This window comes from Macaca mulatta, chromosome 3 (assembly GCF_049350105.2).
Source record: "Macaca mulatta isolate MMU2019108-1 chromosome 3, T2T-MMU8v2.0, whole genome shotgun sequence".
Classification (NCBI taxonomy): domain Eukaryota; kingdom Metazoa; phylum Chordata; class Mammalia; order Primates; family Cercopithecidae; genus Macaca; species Macaca mulatta.
In genome coordinates, this window is record NC_133408.1 from 123226657 (window position 1) to 123244856 (window position 18200).

The 18200-nt window shown below is 39.2% G+C and overlaps 1 protein-coding gene across 4 annotated transcripts in view; it reads left to right on the forward strand.

The window, feature by feature from the left end:
• The window catches only part of SLC25A13 (solute carrier family 25 member 13), a 199630-nt gene that overhangs the window by 171163 nt on the left and 10267 nt on the right, over positions 1 to 18200 (forward strand). For all 4 annotated transcript variants that reach the window (XM_015134304.3, XM_077997027.1, XM_015134303.3 and 1 more), the window contains one exon: positions 16505 to 16643. In XM_015134304.3, the coding sequence (XP_014989790.1) occupies positions 16505 to 16643 (139 nt within the window). The remainder of the gene's footprint in view (positions 1 to 16504; positions 16644 to 18200) is intronic.

The following is an 18200-nucleotide window of genomic DNA, read 5'->3' on the forward strand; positions in this document are numbered from 1 at the left end:
TTTTTCCACTGCATTTGACAGTATTCAAACATATTTTTATCCATATACATAAATGTTGTATACATGTGTTCATCTATAATGTGTGTATAAATGATTCATTGGAGCTATTGTTCATAAACTCAGAAAGCAAGTTATGATATATCAGTATATTCTTGTTTATTCTGTCAGTTATCTCAAACATTTTTTTATTTTAAAAAGTAAAATATAATTTATATTTCAAAAAAATCAAGTAATTTAGAAAGGTGTATGAAGAAAAGTAAAATTATCTCTCTACCCTTTACTGCTCCATTCTCTTCAAAGTATAGCTACTGCTTAAGATTTTATATTAATGTATCCTTAAAAAAGAAAAACTTTCTGCTCAGATTAGTATTTCTCTTTCAAAAATTTCACCAATATCAGCATCAGAAGAGTATGTATGTTTTCAATAGCAAAGACGTAGAATCACCCTAGGTTACCATTAACAGGAGATTGGATAAGGAAAATGTGAAAACTACACACAATGGAGTACTAGACAACCATAAAAAAGAACTAGATTATGTCCTTTTCAGCAACATGGATGCAGCTGGAGGCCACTATCCTAAACAAATCAGTGCAGAAACAGAAAACCAAATATCACATTTTCACTTGTAAGTGGGAGCGAAACCTTGGGTACACATGGGCACAAAGACTCCAATAGGAGGAAGGGAAAGAGGAAAGGAGGAAAGGGCTGAAAAACTTCCTTTCGGGTGCTATGCTCAGTACCTAGCTGACAGGATTAATAGAAGCCCAAGCCTCAGCATCACGCAATATATCCTTGTAACAAACCTGTATATGTATCCCCGAATCTAAAATTAAAATGAAAGGAGAATATTTTACTTTTCTTAAGTAAAATTGTGTCTTAACACAAATAGAATCTTTTCAAACACAATATATCTTAACGCTCTTTCCTCATTTTAATAGCTGTATAAATGTTTGTGTTTAACCTTTTCCTGTTGATATTTGTTTCTAGTTTGAAGATATTACAAGCAATGCCATGGTGATCATCCCCGTGCATATTTTAACATACTTTTGTGATTGTTTAGAAAAGATAAATTCCTAGCATTGAAGTTGTTAGGTCAAAGGACATGTGCACTTTTTAGTGTTAATAGATTTTGTCCAGTTTTATCAGTTTATCCCTTTTTCCTTGGTAACATGTAAATACTCATAAGACTAATTCTTCAACTTATCATCTTTTGAAAACTTGTATTTTTACGTGCTGCCCGACCTGAAGGAAGCAATTGTTTAGTCTACTTTGAGAACACATTGTCGTTCTAGTTTTCTGATACCTGGGGACATGCTATGGTTTTACAACCAGCCTAGGGGTAGTTCTCACCCATCCATTTCTGCTTTTATCCTTCATCTGAACCTCTGTGAAAGCCTCTTTAGGGCTTTCTATATTTTGACTCTTGACTCTCCTAAATCCACTGTTGCCACAGCAGCCAAAGTGATCCATTTAAAATGTAAATCATATTAATTCACTCACTCAGCACACTCTTATTGAGAGCTTACTGTGCCAGGCACTGTTCCAGCCTTTAGGAGATGGCTGTTTAAAGCCAAGTCCCTGCTCACAGTATATTGGATAGGACAGGTCAGCCATCAAGAAAAAAAGATACGGCCGGGCATGGTGCCCTGTGTCTGTAATCTCAGTATTTCAGGAGGCCAGGGCAATCTCTTAATGCCAGGAGTTCAAGACTAGGCTAGGCAGCATAGCAAGACACCATCCCTACAAAAATAAATAAATAAAAGTTAGTGGGACATGGTGGTGCATGTCTGTATTCCCAGCTATTTGGGAGGCTAAGGCGGGAGAATCACTTGAACCCAGGAGTTCGAGGCTGCATTGAGCTATGATTGCACCACCACACTCGAGCCCTGGCAACAGAGCGAGACCCTGTGTCTTAAAAAAAAAAAATGGAAAGGAATACACAAAATGAATATGACATCAGCTGGTGCTACCATGAAGAAAAAGAAGCTGATTTAAAACATGAGCAAAGGACTTGAATAGATACTTCTCCAAAGAAGACATACCAATGGCCAACATGTATGTGAAAAAAGGATGTGAAAAGATGTTCAACATCACTAATCATCAGGGAAATGCAAATCATAACTACAATGAGATAGCACTTCATACCTGTTAGGATAGCTATTATCAAAAAAAAAAAAAAGATAAGCAATGGTGAGGTTGTGGAGAAATTGAAATCCTTGGTGGTAGGCCAGGTGCAGTGGCTCATGCCTGTAATCCCAGCACTGTGGGAGACCAAGGCAGGCGGATCACGAGGTCAGGAGATCAAGACCATCCTGGCTAACATGGTGAAACCCTGTCTCTACTAAAAATACAAAAAATTAGCTGGGCATGGTGGCATTTGCCAATAGTTCCAGCTACTTGGGCGGCTGAGGCAGTAGACTGGCTTGAACCCAGGAGGTGGAGGTCGCAATGAGCTGAGATCGTGCCACTGCACTCCAGCCTGAGGGACAGAGTGAGACTCTGTCTCCAAAAAAAAAAGAAAAGAAAAAGAGAGATCCTTGATGGTAGAAATGTAAAGTGGTACAGTCTCTGTGGAAAACAGTATGGAATTTTCTCAAAGAGTTAAAATGGAACTACTGTATAATCCAGCAATCTCACTTCTGGGTGTACATCCAAAAGAATAGAAATCAGGTATCTGAAGAAGATGTCTGGACTACCAGGTTCATTGCAACATTATTACAATAGACAAGCTATGAAACAACCTAAATGTCTATCAACAAAGGAATGAATAAAGAAAATATGGTGTATTATAGCCTTAAAAAGGAAGGAAATCCTGCTTTTGCAATGAGATGGATAAGCCTGGAAGACATTATATTAAGTGCAATAAGGCAGTCACAGAACTTCAAATACTACATGATTCTATTCATATGAAGTATCTTAAGTGTACATTTCTTGATGTATGAGAGTGACCGAGTCTTTTCACAAATATACCAACACCGAAAATTGAAGTAAGTTAATAAGTAAATAAATAAAAATATTGTGTCTTACTCCTGACAGACTTTTATTCTCTCACTTAAGGAAGGATTTTTAGAAATTTAAGGAGAGAGTATCAAGCACACCTCAAGGAGTCAGGTTTTGTATCTAATATGTGTGAACATTTGAAAAATACTACAGGTCATGTAATGTCCAAAAATCACTGCTTAAAGGTTGTATTAAACAAAAACTGGAAAAAAAAACTTTAAAAAATAATTTCAAATTTTATTTTAAATTTGGGGGTACATGTGCAGGTTTGTTGCACAGGTATGTTGCATGATGCTGGGATTTGGGATATGAATGATTCAGTTACCGAGGTAGTGAGCATAGTACCCAACACTTAGTTTGAAAAAAATGATTTTTCTTTTTACAAAATTTCTTGTTCCTGTTCTTCAGATGATTCACTGACTCGTCTGTAGAAAGAGGATAATAATCGTACCTACCTATTCATAGGATCGTTGTGTGGTTTTACTAAAACAATGCCTGTAAAGCATATAGGATAGAGTTGAGCACATAGTACACGTGGTGTGTTAGTTGTCATCAACTTTTGATTATTGAGTGTCAGCTAAGGTGTTCTTGCAGGAATACCTAGTTTCTTCCTCATTACTCCAGTCCTGGGTAATTTCCAGTGCTGTGTGGTCAACAACCTCTCCCGGCCGGGTCTTCTGCTTTGGACTTTAGAATAGCAGATTAAAAGGAGATGGCTTGAAAAATATTATTTTTATAAAATAATGCCCAGAGGAATTGAGTGTGCTAAAGACACCAGAAGAAAAGAATTCCTTAAAGTAACAGCAAATGGTCAATTTTTTAAACCATTCTTTTATTCTTTCACCAAATGTATATTGAGTGCTAACACTATTAGATGCTAGAATACCAAAGATGTGTACAGTATCATTGCCTTAAAAGTGATCTACGTTAAGGGGGTGAGAGAAGAGAAACATGTAATTCTAGTGCCATAAAGTTCTTTTAAAATTTAATTTTAATAGGCAGTACCTTTTTTTAAGGTAGAAAATTCAGATACAAAAGAGTATCTAACGATAAAATGCTAGTTTTTCAGCCCAAGCCCCAGATAACCTTTCTTTCCAGAGACAAACATTTTTACCAAGTTATTTTTTGTTTTGTTATTGCTTGTTTTCTTTTTCGTTTTTGGTTTGCGCTAAGTATCCACAATATTAGTTTTAAGACAGTACTTTTTAATTGTATCTAAACTTTTAGAATATGTCTTTTTCATGTTAAAAAGTATATTAAATGATGCCAGCTATCCACCGTTTGTAAGGTACTCTGAATATATTTTCCAGAAGTGATGGATATATTTCTACTGAGTCATCTTTACATTCTCTGGTTTCTAATTGTGACCAAGAGATGCATTTAAAAGATGGACAGCATAAGAAATGCATTAACTGTAAAAGAGATATGCCTTGTAACAACCAAAGAAGTCTGTGTGATGTATAATCAACCTAACAAACTACTACTATAAATGTACTTAGTAGAATTAGGTCTTCCACCGAATAAAAGATTGGCCTGATAAACGTAGAACTCTATTATGATTCAGGTGTGAACCCACGTAGAACTCATATTCCAGCTGCCAATTGTTAAAATTATATATTATTTCATATATATTTTAATTTTCCACTCCAGTAGGACAGTGTGCTTTCATTGATAATAGTAATTATCATCTTTTATTGAATTATCATCTTTTATTGGAGATCTTTGTGCTAGGTACTATACTAACTACTTTATATTAATCATTGGATTTAAGTTTAATGTGTCTGTACAAATGTTACTCACATTTTATAGATGAGGAACTTGAGGTACAGATATTTTAAGAACCTTACCCAACGTTAGATAGCTGCTAAATAGTAGAGTGATGATCTGAGACCAGGTCTCTGATTATAAAACCTGTATTCTTACTCCTGTAATTTACTGTCTTTGATGCAGAGTGGAAGAATAATTCAGATATAAATCCATATTTAAGATGATACATTTTGAGTATGTATTTCTTTGAATGCAATATACTTCTGAATCTAAATCATCCTCTTCAAAAATGAAGTATTCAGAAGACTTGCATATGGGCTGGGCACAGTGGCTTATGCTTGTAATCTCAGCATTTTGGGAGGCCAAGGCAGGAGGATCAATTGAGTTCAAGGGTTTGAGACCAGCCTTGACAACATAGTGAGATGTCATCTCTACTAAAATTAAAAAATAAAATCAAAATTAATCGGGCGTGGTGATGTGTGCCTGTAGTCCTTGCTACTCAGGAGGCTGAGGCAAGAGGAGAGCTTGAGCCTGGGAGACTCAGGCTGCAATGAGCCATGATTGTATCATTTCACTCCACCTTGGGCAGCAGAGTCGAGACCCTGTCTTAAAAAAAAAAAAAAAAAATAGTTGGGTGAAACACAAGGAGAACACCAGCTCAGCTCAGCTAGCTGAGTGGTTTAAAAAAAAAATAGTTGGGTGAAACGCAAGGAGAACACCAGCTCAGCTAGCTTAGCCCTAGTGGTTGCTATTGTAGAGAAATGGTGCTCGTAGGGTGTATTGAAGAGGGTTTGAAAAAAGAGCTTTTTACTTTCTCCCTGGACTTTGTGATCTATATCAAGGAGAAAAACAAAAAATTATCAGAGGGCACTGCTTGCATAATCATTGCACATTTTAAAGAATACGTGTCAAGAGAAAGCATCAGGAACAACCAGAATGAGCATCTCCTCAATAAGACATTAAGTTATCTCTATAGGATTTCTAGCCATTGGTAGAGCATATATATTTTATGTGTGTGTGTGTGTGTGTGTGTGTGTGTGTGTGTGTGTGTGTATATATATATATATATATATATAGTGTGTGTGACAGTCTTGCTCCGTCGCCAGGCTGGTGTGCAGTGGCACGATCTCGGCTTACTGCAACCTCTGACTCACAGGTTCAAGCGATTCTTCTGCCTCAGCCTCCTGAGTAGCTGGGATTACAGGCACACACCACCACACCCAGCTAATTTTTGTATTTTTAGTGGAAATGGGGTTTCATCATGTTGGCTAGGATGGTCTCCATCTCCTGACCTCATGATTCGCCCACCTTGGCCTCCCAAAGTGCTGGGATTACAGGCGCGAGCCACTGTGCCTGGCCTGTAGAGCAGATTTTTAACTGATCATCCAACTGAAAACAACAAAAATGTTGGATAAGATATTTCATAAAAGCCTTTTTACACATATGAGTCAAGGAAGTAAGGAATATTCAAGCCTAAAAATAGGTGAGGTAAGCAGAACCATAAAGCTCTTTTTTGCCTTGATGGCATTTACCAAACACTTGAATGTGAACAATAATTTTAGAAGTCTCGGGACAATCAGGTACTGCCCAAAGTGCTAAGTATTAAAAAAAAAAAAAAAAAAAAAAAACCGCTATGGCTAAGATGAAGCAAGCAGGGCACCTAGGACGCAGTTTAAGAAGGTATTTACTTCCAGGTGTCAACGCTACATGCACACATTCCTGATAGGGCCTCCTGAAATTTTCTACCATAGGTATCACTCTTTTCTTATTCTATTCCTAGACCTAAAGAAAATCCCATGAAGTTGGCATCTCAAAAGGCTACACCCTCAGTGGAAGGGTAAAATAGCAGTGTTCCCTTCTACCCTAGGCTACAAGGAAAATTGCCTTGCTTCTCAGTGGAGGGAGAGAAAAGGAGGGTGCAGGGAAACACTCCCCCGTGAATCAGGAACTTCAAACTGCTCTCCATGGGCTTGCAGGCTGAATTTATATTTTTTAAGTGATATGAAAAACCTCAAGTTAGAAATTAATTTTTAAGTAGTCTTCAATTGATAGTGCTCCCAGGCCTGAGAAAAGCAAACACAGCCTGGGAGCGGTGGCTCACACCTGTAATCCCAGCACTTTGGGAAGCCGAGGTGGGTGAATCACTTGAGGCCAGGAGTTCAAGACCAGTCTGGCCAACATGGCAAAACCCCGTCTCTACTATAAAAATACAAAAATTAGCTGGGCATGGTGGCTCACACCTGTAGTTCCAGCTGCTCAGGAGGCTGAGGCACAAGAATCATTTGAACCCAGGATGGGGAGGTGGCAACAAGCAAAGATTGTACCACTGCACTCCTGCCTGGGCAACACAGTGAAACCCTATCCCTCCTCCTACATCCTCAAAAAAAAAAAAAAAAAAAAAAAAGCAAACACAATTCTAGAGGAACCTACCTTCAACCCAGACTTCGAAGAATTTTTGTATTTAATGGTACAAGGAGAATGAGCAGCTCACGATAAAAATAAAAACCCCAAGTCACACAGGCAGTAAAACACTTTAAGAGGAGATAGCAGAAAACAACAGGAAACATTATACACACAAAGATTTAAAATTTCAAAATTATCAGAATTATAAAACAAATGTTTTATTTTTAAAATAGTAAAAAGTATAGAATATTTATAATGATTAAAATTTTAAATTCAGCCATTTTGGGCAGCATTGCAAAACTCTATCTACAAAAAATTAAAACAATTAGCCAGGTGTGGTAGCACATACCTATAGTCTCAGCTCCTCAGGAGGCTGAGGTGAGAGGATCTCTCTTGAGTTCAGGAGGTTGAGGCTGCAGTGAGCCATGATCACACCACTGCACTCCAACCTGGGTGATAGAGTAAGACTGTCTCAAAAAAAAAAAAAAAAAAAAAAAAACTTAAACAGATGGCTTTAACAGCAGATTAAAAGCAGCCTAAAAGAGAATTAGTCAACTGGAAGATAAATTATCCAGAATGCATTTCTGAGAGACAAAGATTAAAGGCATGTACATGTGTATGTAGGGTTGAAGAGGAAGCACTTTCCCCTTCACCCTCTGAACGTTCACTGAAAATGAACTGATAAAAGGCAAATTAATAGGAGAGAAAGCACTTTGGGAGGCCGAGACGGGCGGATCACAAGGTCAGGAGATCGAGACCATCCTGGCTAACATGGTGAAACCCCATCTCTACTAAAAAATACAAAAAACTAGACGGGCGAGGTGGCGGGCGCCTGTAGTCCCAGCTACTCGGGAGGCTGAGGCAGGAGAATGGCATGAACCCGGGAGGCGGAGCTTGCAGTGAGCTGACATCTGGCCACTGCACTCCAGCCTGGGCGACAGAGCGAGACTCCGTCTCAAAAAAAGAAATAGGAGAAAAAGGCATACAAATTTATTTTAACATGCATAGCATGGAAGAATCACAGGAGAATGATTACTCAGTGACTCAGTGGGATACAGATGTATACATACCCTTCTTCCTAGGGGAAGGGGAGATGAAGGATGTAGGAGTCAATGATTTTTAGGGGTAACGAATGGACCCAAGGCTCAAACAATGCTAAGTAAATAATTATCTTTGGAAATTGAATGGGACTAGAGAACACACAATATTTGGGACAGAGGTTGTCTGAGTTCTAGGTGTTGTGTTTAGTATTCAGTCTCTTCCTCTGTGAGATGAGTTTCGATCTTCTCTGGTTAATGAAATCTCAGGGAAGGGGTTGAAGGCAATTGCATTCCTCTTTGGGGGTCTGGTTTCTAGGTAGATAAGAGAACAGCTTCATGCCGTGCTTGGGAGAGAGAGAGGATGAGAGGAGGCAGGAATGGGAGGAGACCTTAGAAGAGATACCTTGGTTCTGAGGCTTATTTCTGAGTCCTTTCAATTTTCAAAGCACTCAGCATGGCAAAGCAGCCATATGTTTGGGGTATCATTTTCTGCACCCCCAGCAGTGGAAAGCATGAGATGGTCTAACAAATATAAAAGAAAACTGGAAGAAAAGGTGAGATGATGGCTAAAGATTTTCTAGAACTAATGAAAGCCATTAATCTAAGATTCAAGAAGTACAGGAGGCTGGATGTGATGACTTGCACTTGTAATCCCAGCACTTCGGGAACTCAGGAGTTCAAGACCAGCCTGGGCAACACAGTGAGACTTCATCTCTACAAAAACAAACTTTTTTTTTTTTAATTAGCTAGACATGGTGTCATGCACCTGTAGTCCCAGCTACTTGGGAGGCTGAGGTGGGAAGATCACTTGAGCCCAGGAGGTCAAGGCTGCAGTGAGCCATGATTGCACCACTGCACTCTAACCTAAGTGATAGAGCAAGACTCTGTTTCAAAAAGAAAAAAAAAAAAGCAAAGAAAAAAGTGCAACAAATTGCAGGTGTAGGATAAATGAAAATAATTCAGACTAGACACATCAGAGGAAAACTGCTGAACACCAGAGCTAGAGAGAAACTCTTAAGCGGCCAGAGAAAAAAAAGTCAATTTGCCTTCAAAAGGGCAGCAGTTGAACTGACAGCAAACCTAAGAATGGCAACAGTGGAAGCCAGAAGACAGTTGAATGGGGGTGTCTTCAGTAGGTGGAGGAAAAAACCCTTTCAACCTAGGCTTGTATACCCTGTAAAAATTGCTTTTAAGAACAAGGGTAAAGATATTTTTTAGACTAGCAAAACTCAAGAAAGCATATCACCAGTAGGACCCTAATGAAGGAAATTCTAGAAAGTGATCCCAGGTGGAGATGACAGGAATGAATAGCAAAGAAAGTGGTAAATGTTTAGTCTTGTTAAAAGAAAAACTTCATCCAAATTGAGGGAGTTTAATTGTGCAATGAATGATTCGTGAATCAGGCAGCCCCCAGAATCACAGCAGATTCAGAGAGACTCTAGTGCAGCCACGTGGTGGAAGAAATGACGAGTTAATGGGTGCAGCGCACCAACATGGCACATGTATACATATGTAACAAACCTGCATGTTGTGCACATGTACCCTAGAACTTAAAGTATAATAATTTTTAAAAAATTATTAAACAATAAAAAAAAATTATTGACAAAAAAATGGAAGTGATATACAGAAACCAGAAGTGAGGTACAGAAACAACTGGTTTGGTTACAGCTCAGTGTTTGCCTTATTTGAACACAGTTTGAACATTGAGCAGTGTATGAGTGGTTGAAGTATGACTGCTGGAATTGGCCAAGACTTAGCTATTGTTACAGGTGCAGTCTTGTCTAACTATTAAGTTAGGTTATAGTTCGTCCACAAGGACTCAAATATGAAAGTATGGAGTTCTTCTCAGGCCATATTTAGTTCACTTTAACACTCTAAATAACATTGCCATAATTTAAATATACATATAATTTAAACAATATTAAACTATTTGAAATGCTTAATATTTGTGAAGCCAGAATTAAAGTGCATGTTGATAAAATGGGGATACTTTTAAGTAGTCTAAAGTACAAATATTTCACAGGAGGAAGGAAAAGAAAGACTACAGTAGGTTCTGTATGCGTGTTAAAACTGTCAGAGTAAACAGACTAGAAGTAGACTTTACATCTTCTAAGCAGGTGCTGAAGCAGAGGGAAGGGAGAAGAACGATGAGAGGAAGGCGAGAAAGGAAAGGAAAGAATAACTGAAAAGGTGGGGGCTGGGTGCGGTGGGTCACACTTGTAATCCCAGCACGTTGAGAGGCTGAGGCAGGCAGATCACGAGGTCAAGAGATCAAGACCATCCTGGCCAACATGGTGAAACCCCATCTCTACTAAAAATACAAAAATTAGCCGGGCATGGTGGCACACGCCTGTAGTCCCAGCTACTCGGGAGGCTGAGACAGGAGAATTGCTTGAACTGGAGGTGGAGGTTGCAGTGAGCCAAGATCGCACCACTGCACTCCAGCCTGGCTACAGAGCGAGACTCTGTCTCAAAAATAATAATAATTATTATAAAGAAATAAAGAAAAGGTGGGACATGTTTTATAGATTACCTTTGTGAAGATGACATGACTAGCAGCTTCAGGACTAAAATTCCATGTGATAACATTCCTCTGTGCCATGTCTAGGGTTTTCAGTCCATCTCAGTGATGAGCAATGTTGATAGCAAAGCAATGTGCAATACTAGAACAATAGAGAACTAGCACTGACACAAGCAGCATTTCCTACAAGAAACCCAGAGTTGTCAAGATGATTTTGTTAGAATTGCAATGAAATTAAGGAGAACCCATATCCCTGAAGTCCCTGGACTAAAGAAGCCAAGTAATGGTCATTCATATTTTATATTCAAATTGAAGTAATTTCCATGTTCACTGATATCAAGTCTTCAAATGTTGGCTGGCCTATTTAGTTTTAATACCAGTGACACAATCACATAATAGGTCTTGGCACCATTACTATTTCTCAGCAAGACGTTGAAACTCACCCTTCTCAAATCTCAGCCATGTAGGTGGGGTCTGAGCATCCTTTGACTGGGCTGGAGAGGCACTGCCTAGCTGTGTATCTAAGGGTTAACTTGGTTGGGGGAAGCCAAGAGGAATGCTAAGGGATCAAGTCATGACACGCTTCCCATTGTTTGTAGCTCCAGGATCAAAATATATAATTATACATGCCAAATAAATTCTAAACCTGTAAGGTAGGAAAAGAGGGCTGGGTGGCTCTGACGACAGGTGCCAGAAGCATTGAATAACCTTCTCAGACAAGGTGCGCCACTGTTGTCTTGAATGCTGCAGGGTCCCCAGTCTGGCATTTTCCCCTGTGCTAGACAATGTGCATTCACTGCTGGAGTCTCTGTTAAGCCTCCGTCTCCCAGACCTGCTGGCTCCTGGTGCCCGGCCCGACACAGAGGTGCCTTTGTGAGTGTAATTACCTTTCCCTGTATTAGAAATAGTCTGTTTAGAGCTGTGTTTGCAGGTACAGCTAGAATAAGCAGGAATTAGCATGCGAAAAGACCTGCCCTGGCCCTGACTTCTTTATCAGCACCATCCTTCAGGACTGGTTTGTTCCCCCCTTTGGATTGATTGGGCAAGTGATTTACCATCCAAGATGAAGAGTTTTAAAAGAAGAAAAAGAGACATCGGAAATTGCCGTGCATGTGTGACAGCATGCGTGCGAGAGAAAGAGAGATACAAATCCTGTTGTATTATATCTATTGACAATTTCATGCCAGGCAGAGCTGGCAAAACAAACTTGAGTGGACGATCCTAGCAACTTGAGAATTGATTAAAGCTTCCTTAGGCTTTCAGCACAGTGTCCACATCAAAAAGGCATGAGAGCAAAATAAATGATTCTTTTGCCATGATGATTCTGCTGCCAGAATCTCTAAGCCTGTCTAATTGGCCTGTGTCAGTTGTGGACTGTTAACTTGAAGTTAAGTGAGGCCTACCCTTAAAAAAGCTTTTCTAGATCTTAAATAGAATGATGATGGAGAGACTTTAGCGTGATACAGAATTGGAATGGAGGCAGAGTTGATAATTAAACTAGATCTGAGTTTTTTTCCAGTTTATAACATAGGTCTACCCTGAGATGATTTTTGTTGTCCGTGTCTGGATATTAGTGTGCCTTTTATTTCAAAAGAAGAACCCAATAGTTTATCATCTTTAGAGATAAAGTATTTAAAGAATAGAAAGAGATTAGATGATTGTATTTTGCATTTATTAATTTTCCCCAAGTGATTGTAGTATATACTGAGGAAATTCAAGACCAATCAGAGAATGTTTAAGGGCAGAGCTGCCTAGAAAACCAGTAAAAAAAAAAAAAAAAAAAAAAAAAAATACCCAAAGCAGGATAATGTGGGGATTTTCTTATATGGCAGGAATGTTTAAATACTTTTTTTAAGTGGCGCGCCTTTGTAACTCATTAATTCTTAAAAAGCCAAAGCAATATTTTTGTGTTGCTGATGCAGGCTCTAGGGCAGCATGGACTGTTTCTTTTGTTATAAAGTTGCCTGTTCAGAATGGCTGATCACTTGGTAAAAATTATACTTGGGACAAGTAGAATTCAAATCAAACAGGTTTATGTTTTGCTGTAGTGCTGGAGAATGTTCACCACAAAGTGAAGGATTTATCAAGGAATCCGGGAGAGAAACATTTTCACCCTTAGAACTTTAAGTCTTTTTAACATCCTGCTTCCCTTTTCATTGTGCAAGAGCAACAGGTCAGGGATTGCCTAAGGCAGTCTTACAAATTGGCACCTGCCTTTATGCCTAAGACCTAAAGGAAGTGGTGGGGAAAAAGAGGCCAGGGAAATTTAATAAGTCTGTGTCTTTCCTTGGGAATTGAGCTTTGATGCCTGGGGTGCAAGAGAGGTGAAGGGCCGCCTCCTGATGCGACTGGGAGAGGTATTTTCTGCAGGAAGACACCAGAGCAGGTGCCAGGAGAGGCAGGGAGACACAGCCCTCGAGGTGAACACATTTCTGTCCCTTAATGTTTGTAAGGCAGTGGATACCTTACAAGGACTTTCACATGTATTACTTCATTCATTCCTAAAGTTTCAGTTGTCCCAGTTGCCTGAAGAAGGTGGCCTATGGTATTTTTGACAGGTGAGGAAGGTTAAGGGCTTGATTTCTACAGGTGCTCATCACATGGCTAGGGGGTGACAGGATGATCATACCAGGTGAAAGTTCTTTTGCTTCCTTGACTTTTCCATTTCTTCCTTTTTCTCAGGTAATCAGACACCAAAGACTTCTTGCATATCCTAATATTTGTTCTAGTCTGAATAAACACTTTGACCACATTGCTTGATTCCTAGAAAATGAAATACAACCTATTTCTAGGCATTTTTCCTTTAGTGTTGCACAAGGCAATTCTACCCTTTCCTCAGGGATATATATATATATATATGTTTGTATGTTTGGTTTTTGATCAAGCCATTTTTCATCTCAGCCATGTAGAGTTGTTTTCCAACATCTCTTGAAGTACGTCTCACATCTCTTGTAGATGCCTTTGTAACAGGGATACCCGATTTACTGTCATGATTTCAGGAAAGGAAGGAGGAGGCTCTCAGAAGGTGGAACCCTCAGTGGGTCCTTCTTCAGAAAACCCAGCTGATTCTTCATGTTCCTTTACTCTTCCTATGCCTCAGGGATGTTTATAATTTTGGGTCATGTCTTCCCATGGCCTTCTCATCATATTGAAGCCACACAGCATAAGACAGGTTAATCTGTTTCTCTTTCTCCCTTCGCCCCCTTTTTTTAACTTTAATGTTTCAGTGCAAAATTAGTGACTGTTTCCTCCTATGTTTTGTTACATCCCCAACAAATAATATATCTTTGTCTGAAAAGCTAAAAGTGGCCAGGCGCGGTGGCTCAATGCCTGTAATCCTAGCACTTTGGGAGGCCAAGGCGGGTGGATCACCTGAAATCAGGAGTTGGAGACCAGCCTTCCCAACGTGGTGAAACTCTATCTCTACTAAAAATACAAAAAATTAGCTGGGCATGGTGGCAGGCACTTGTAGTCCCAGCTACTCAGGAGGCTGAAGCAGGAGAATCGCTTGAACCCAGGAGGCAGAGGTTGCAGTGAGCTGAGATTACGCCACTGCACTCCAGCCTGGGCAACCTGGGCAATAAAGCAAAACTCCATGCCAAAAAAAAAAAAAAGAAAGGAAGAAAAGCTAAAAGCTTGGTTTTAGTTTCTGATATATTTTTCCAAGAAATAATGTTTTTTTAATTTTTAATTTTTTATTTATTTATTTTTTTTATTAAGATGGAGTCTTACTCTGTTGCCCTGGCTGGAGTGCAGTGGCACGGTCTCAGCTCACTGCAAGCTCCACCTCCCAGATTCAAGCGATTCTTCTGCCTCAGCCTCCCGAGTAACTGGAATTAAAGTGATCTTCATTTGAGTTGATTATTTGGTGTCTAATTTGATTATCTTCTTGACTGAATCTACATGTGGATGAATAGCTAGCAGCACTTACAATAAGGCTTGGGCCAAAAAGGGAAAAGGAAGGAAAAATAGAAACTAAACGCTGATATTGTTACCCTTTTACAATAACTGCCCAAATTATAACTTTTAAAAAAACTAGTTGTAAGAAAAGATTTGGATGTTACACACAGATATTAACATTATACTATATGTTTCCCCTTTGAAAGAGCTGAGAGAAGTGGAAAAAACTCTTAGGGTCTTGAGTTTTGGACTTGTCTCTGGAACTACCTCCAGGGTGCCCTCTGAACAAGCCAAGGGCATAGCCCTCAGTAAATGCGCAATTGATGGATGACCTGTCCAGGACAATAGATTACCTGTCTAGGACATTCATTTGTATGTGCCTAAAATGAGTAGCTTGGGCGTGGTGGATATTGTGATTCTTAGTTTTAATTAAACATCTAACACTTTGGGGGTGGACAAGATACAGAAACCTGAGCCGGTTGGCAGTACATGAGGTAGATGCTTGCTTCTCTGAATACTTGTGTACACAGAGTGAACAGAGGCATGCCTACACATCCATGGGTAAGTTGACTGAGAAAAAGCCAGCATGACAGAATCCAGATTCCAAGCATTTGTTCTGGTTGGCAGGATGAGCCAAAGTAGGATGCAACTTAATAGGATTAAATCTGACGTCCTGCCTGTGTTACTTGTGTGAGGCAACTAATTAAGTTATAGTAGACTTGAGTTAATAGTAATTTATATGAAAAAGACTAAGGGTTTTATTACCCACAAGCTCAGTTTGAGTCAGGAGTGAGATGTGGGTGTCAGGAAAACAAAGGCTACAGTAACGGATACATAGTGTTAAAGAACTTTGACAGTTTGGAGCATCAAACAGAAATACCCAAGATCCAGCATTACTAGCCCTCAATAAATGTCACTGGGTATGGCTAGATCTGTTGACTCTGGCTGGATTCATTATTTTCTTTTGGGAATCTGTGTATTTGGTGGAAATTTTTAGTTATTAGAAATCTGTGAAAGAAATGGTATTAAATCATTACATGTTGAAAAGGGATGATTTCCTTCCTATTCACCCTACCCAAAACACAATATATTTGTTGTGGTTTTCATCATAATATATCATATTTCTGGGCACTTATCAATTCATGGGGCCCCTGCATAGCATTATGTTGGCAACAGAAACTATTTGTTGAAGACTTTGCTGTAGGAACTAATTTTTCTACACACAGCTCTAAAATGTATCCGAATTATTGTGAATATTTCAGGCTTTAGAGCAGGCATTTATCAATGTTTCATAAACCCTGGGTGGCAGGTAAGTAAGTATATAAGGAAATTAGAAGGATCATGAACCCCTGAAAAGATATAATTTTTTTATGTATGGGTAATTTCTTTCTGGGAAACAATCCAAACAGTACAAAACAGCAAACCTCTTCCTCCCCCACCCACCCACCTATATAATTTGTCTACTTCCTAGTGTGTAAATAAAGAGGCATCTTGACTACTGTTACCCAAGTTTGGTGAGACCAGAGAACAGATCTTCCTTGAAATGACAGTGACTTGCCACCAGTCGGGATTTAAAAGGATGTCACAGGCAGAGTTCCAAAAAGGTTTTAATTGAAGTCTTAGCATTAGAGTAAATGAGAACTGCCCTCCTCCCCTCACAGCACACAACGAAACTAGTTTTTGTTTTAAAAACAAAGTTTAGATTTATTACTTGCAGAATTTGGGTTATTTTTTTCTGTTCCCCTTTCAATATGTGAGTACAAATTTGGTCTTCTCCAGGAATATTTTGTTCTGAGGTGAGTTCCAAAGAAGCTTGATCTCCTCAATGGGATATGTGTTTCATGTGGTTTTTCTTCCTTTGCAAATGTGCAGGGTGCCAAAGCATGCTTTCTGCGGGACATTCCTTTCTCGGCCATCTACTTTCCGTGCTATGCTCATGTGAAGGCTTCCTTTGCAAATGAAGACGGGCAGGTTAGCCCAGGAAGCCTGCTCTTAGCTGGTGCCATAGCTGGTGAGTGTCCCCCATGGAGTTCTGTTACTTCCCCAACCCTTGCTGCCCCCATTCCCTAGCCGCATGCTACTACATTGAAATTTTTTGCTGATGGTTCTTGACAGGGTACATTTGAGTTGCCTAGAGATTGAAGAGCTACTAAAAAAAAGGAAAAAAATTAATCTTCATTCTGGCAGATGAGATTATTAGACAAGCTTAATTTCTTAACTCTAGAAAAAGCTCATTAAATATTGGCCTATTTTGTGGTATTGTGGAACTCCAATTCAAGTTCCATGTCATTTCATAGTCTCACTTCATAGCATAAGAATGATAACTGTTTAGCCAGAAGTTTTTAAAGATTCGAATATGTTTGTCTTAAAGATGTCTGAACAAAATAGTGCATAAAAGCCTGTCCAGAACTTAAACAATAGTTAGAGAAAAAAAATGTAGTAGAACCAGAAAAGACCTGGGCCAATTAGAGACACCTGTTTCCTCCCTATCTTATGGGGGGATGGTGGTAATTAAATCACAAATGGAAATAACTATCTTCTTTTCAGTGCTCCATTGAAAACATCGATAGAAAATAATTAGCCATGCCAGGGATCAGTTCATTCTTTGATGCTTCTTCTTGTCGAGGGACTCTTAAGAGCAGAAACAGTCCAGATTAGCTCTCCAAGTGATGACATTTAAATAAGTTAACAAACCCTAAGGCAGTCACAGGATGCTTGGATCCAAACATTTTTGATACCTGTGCTACTCTCATGAGATACGTAACTAGAGTCTCCATGCTTTTCTCAAAGATAGCATAAGAACAACTCCCAGCTTTGGGAAGTTGTTTGCTATTTTGTGCACACCCCACCTACCCTGGCTGCAGCCTGGGGAACCCCTGGACGCAGGAACCCATGTAGCTCCTCCTTAATTCTCAGTTAATCCTTTTCCTTCAAAGGCAGTGATATTGGTATATGAGGCAGGGTTACTCTTTCCTGGCTGCTTAGAAACCTCAGTTGTATTAGCAGCAGTGATACCACTGTATCTAGAGCAAGAGATCATGATTTCAGGACTTGAGTATAAAATTCCCAATTTTAATTCCAGCTTGACTCATGGTGGCCTATATGTAATTTCTCATATATCTGTAAATGAGAAAATGTTTTGAACAAAAGGGTTATAATTTATTTCAAATTAATGACTTGAAATAAGGTAGGACCTAATGAGAATAACTAAGTACCACTTATTAATGTGTGACCTTGGGCAAGTTACTCCACTTCTTGAAAGCTTTGGTTTCCTCAGCTGTAAATGGAGATCACAGCTGCACCTACTACAGAGTGTGTGTGAGGCTCAAATGAGAGGATCCATGTGAAAGACTTGGCATACTTCTTAGCATATAGTAAATGCTCAATAAACGTTAGCCAAGTATTATATTGAAGCCAAAGAATCTGTCTGTAAATTACTCCAAAAAATCAGTTGTGAAATCAGAAGTTAAGTAGCTGACCTCAGATCAAGGTCTAGAACTCTTTCCTAAGCCTCATTTTCCTCACACCATAAAAATACCATCATATCTCTTCTCTTGGAGAAGGTAGG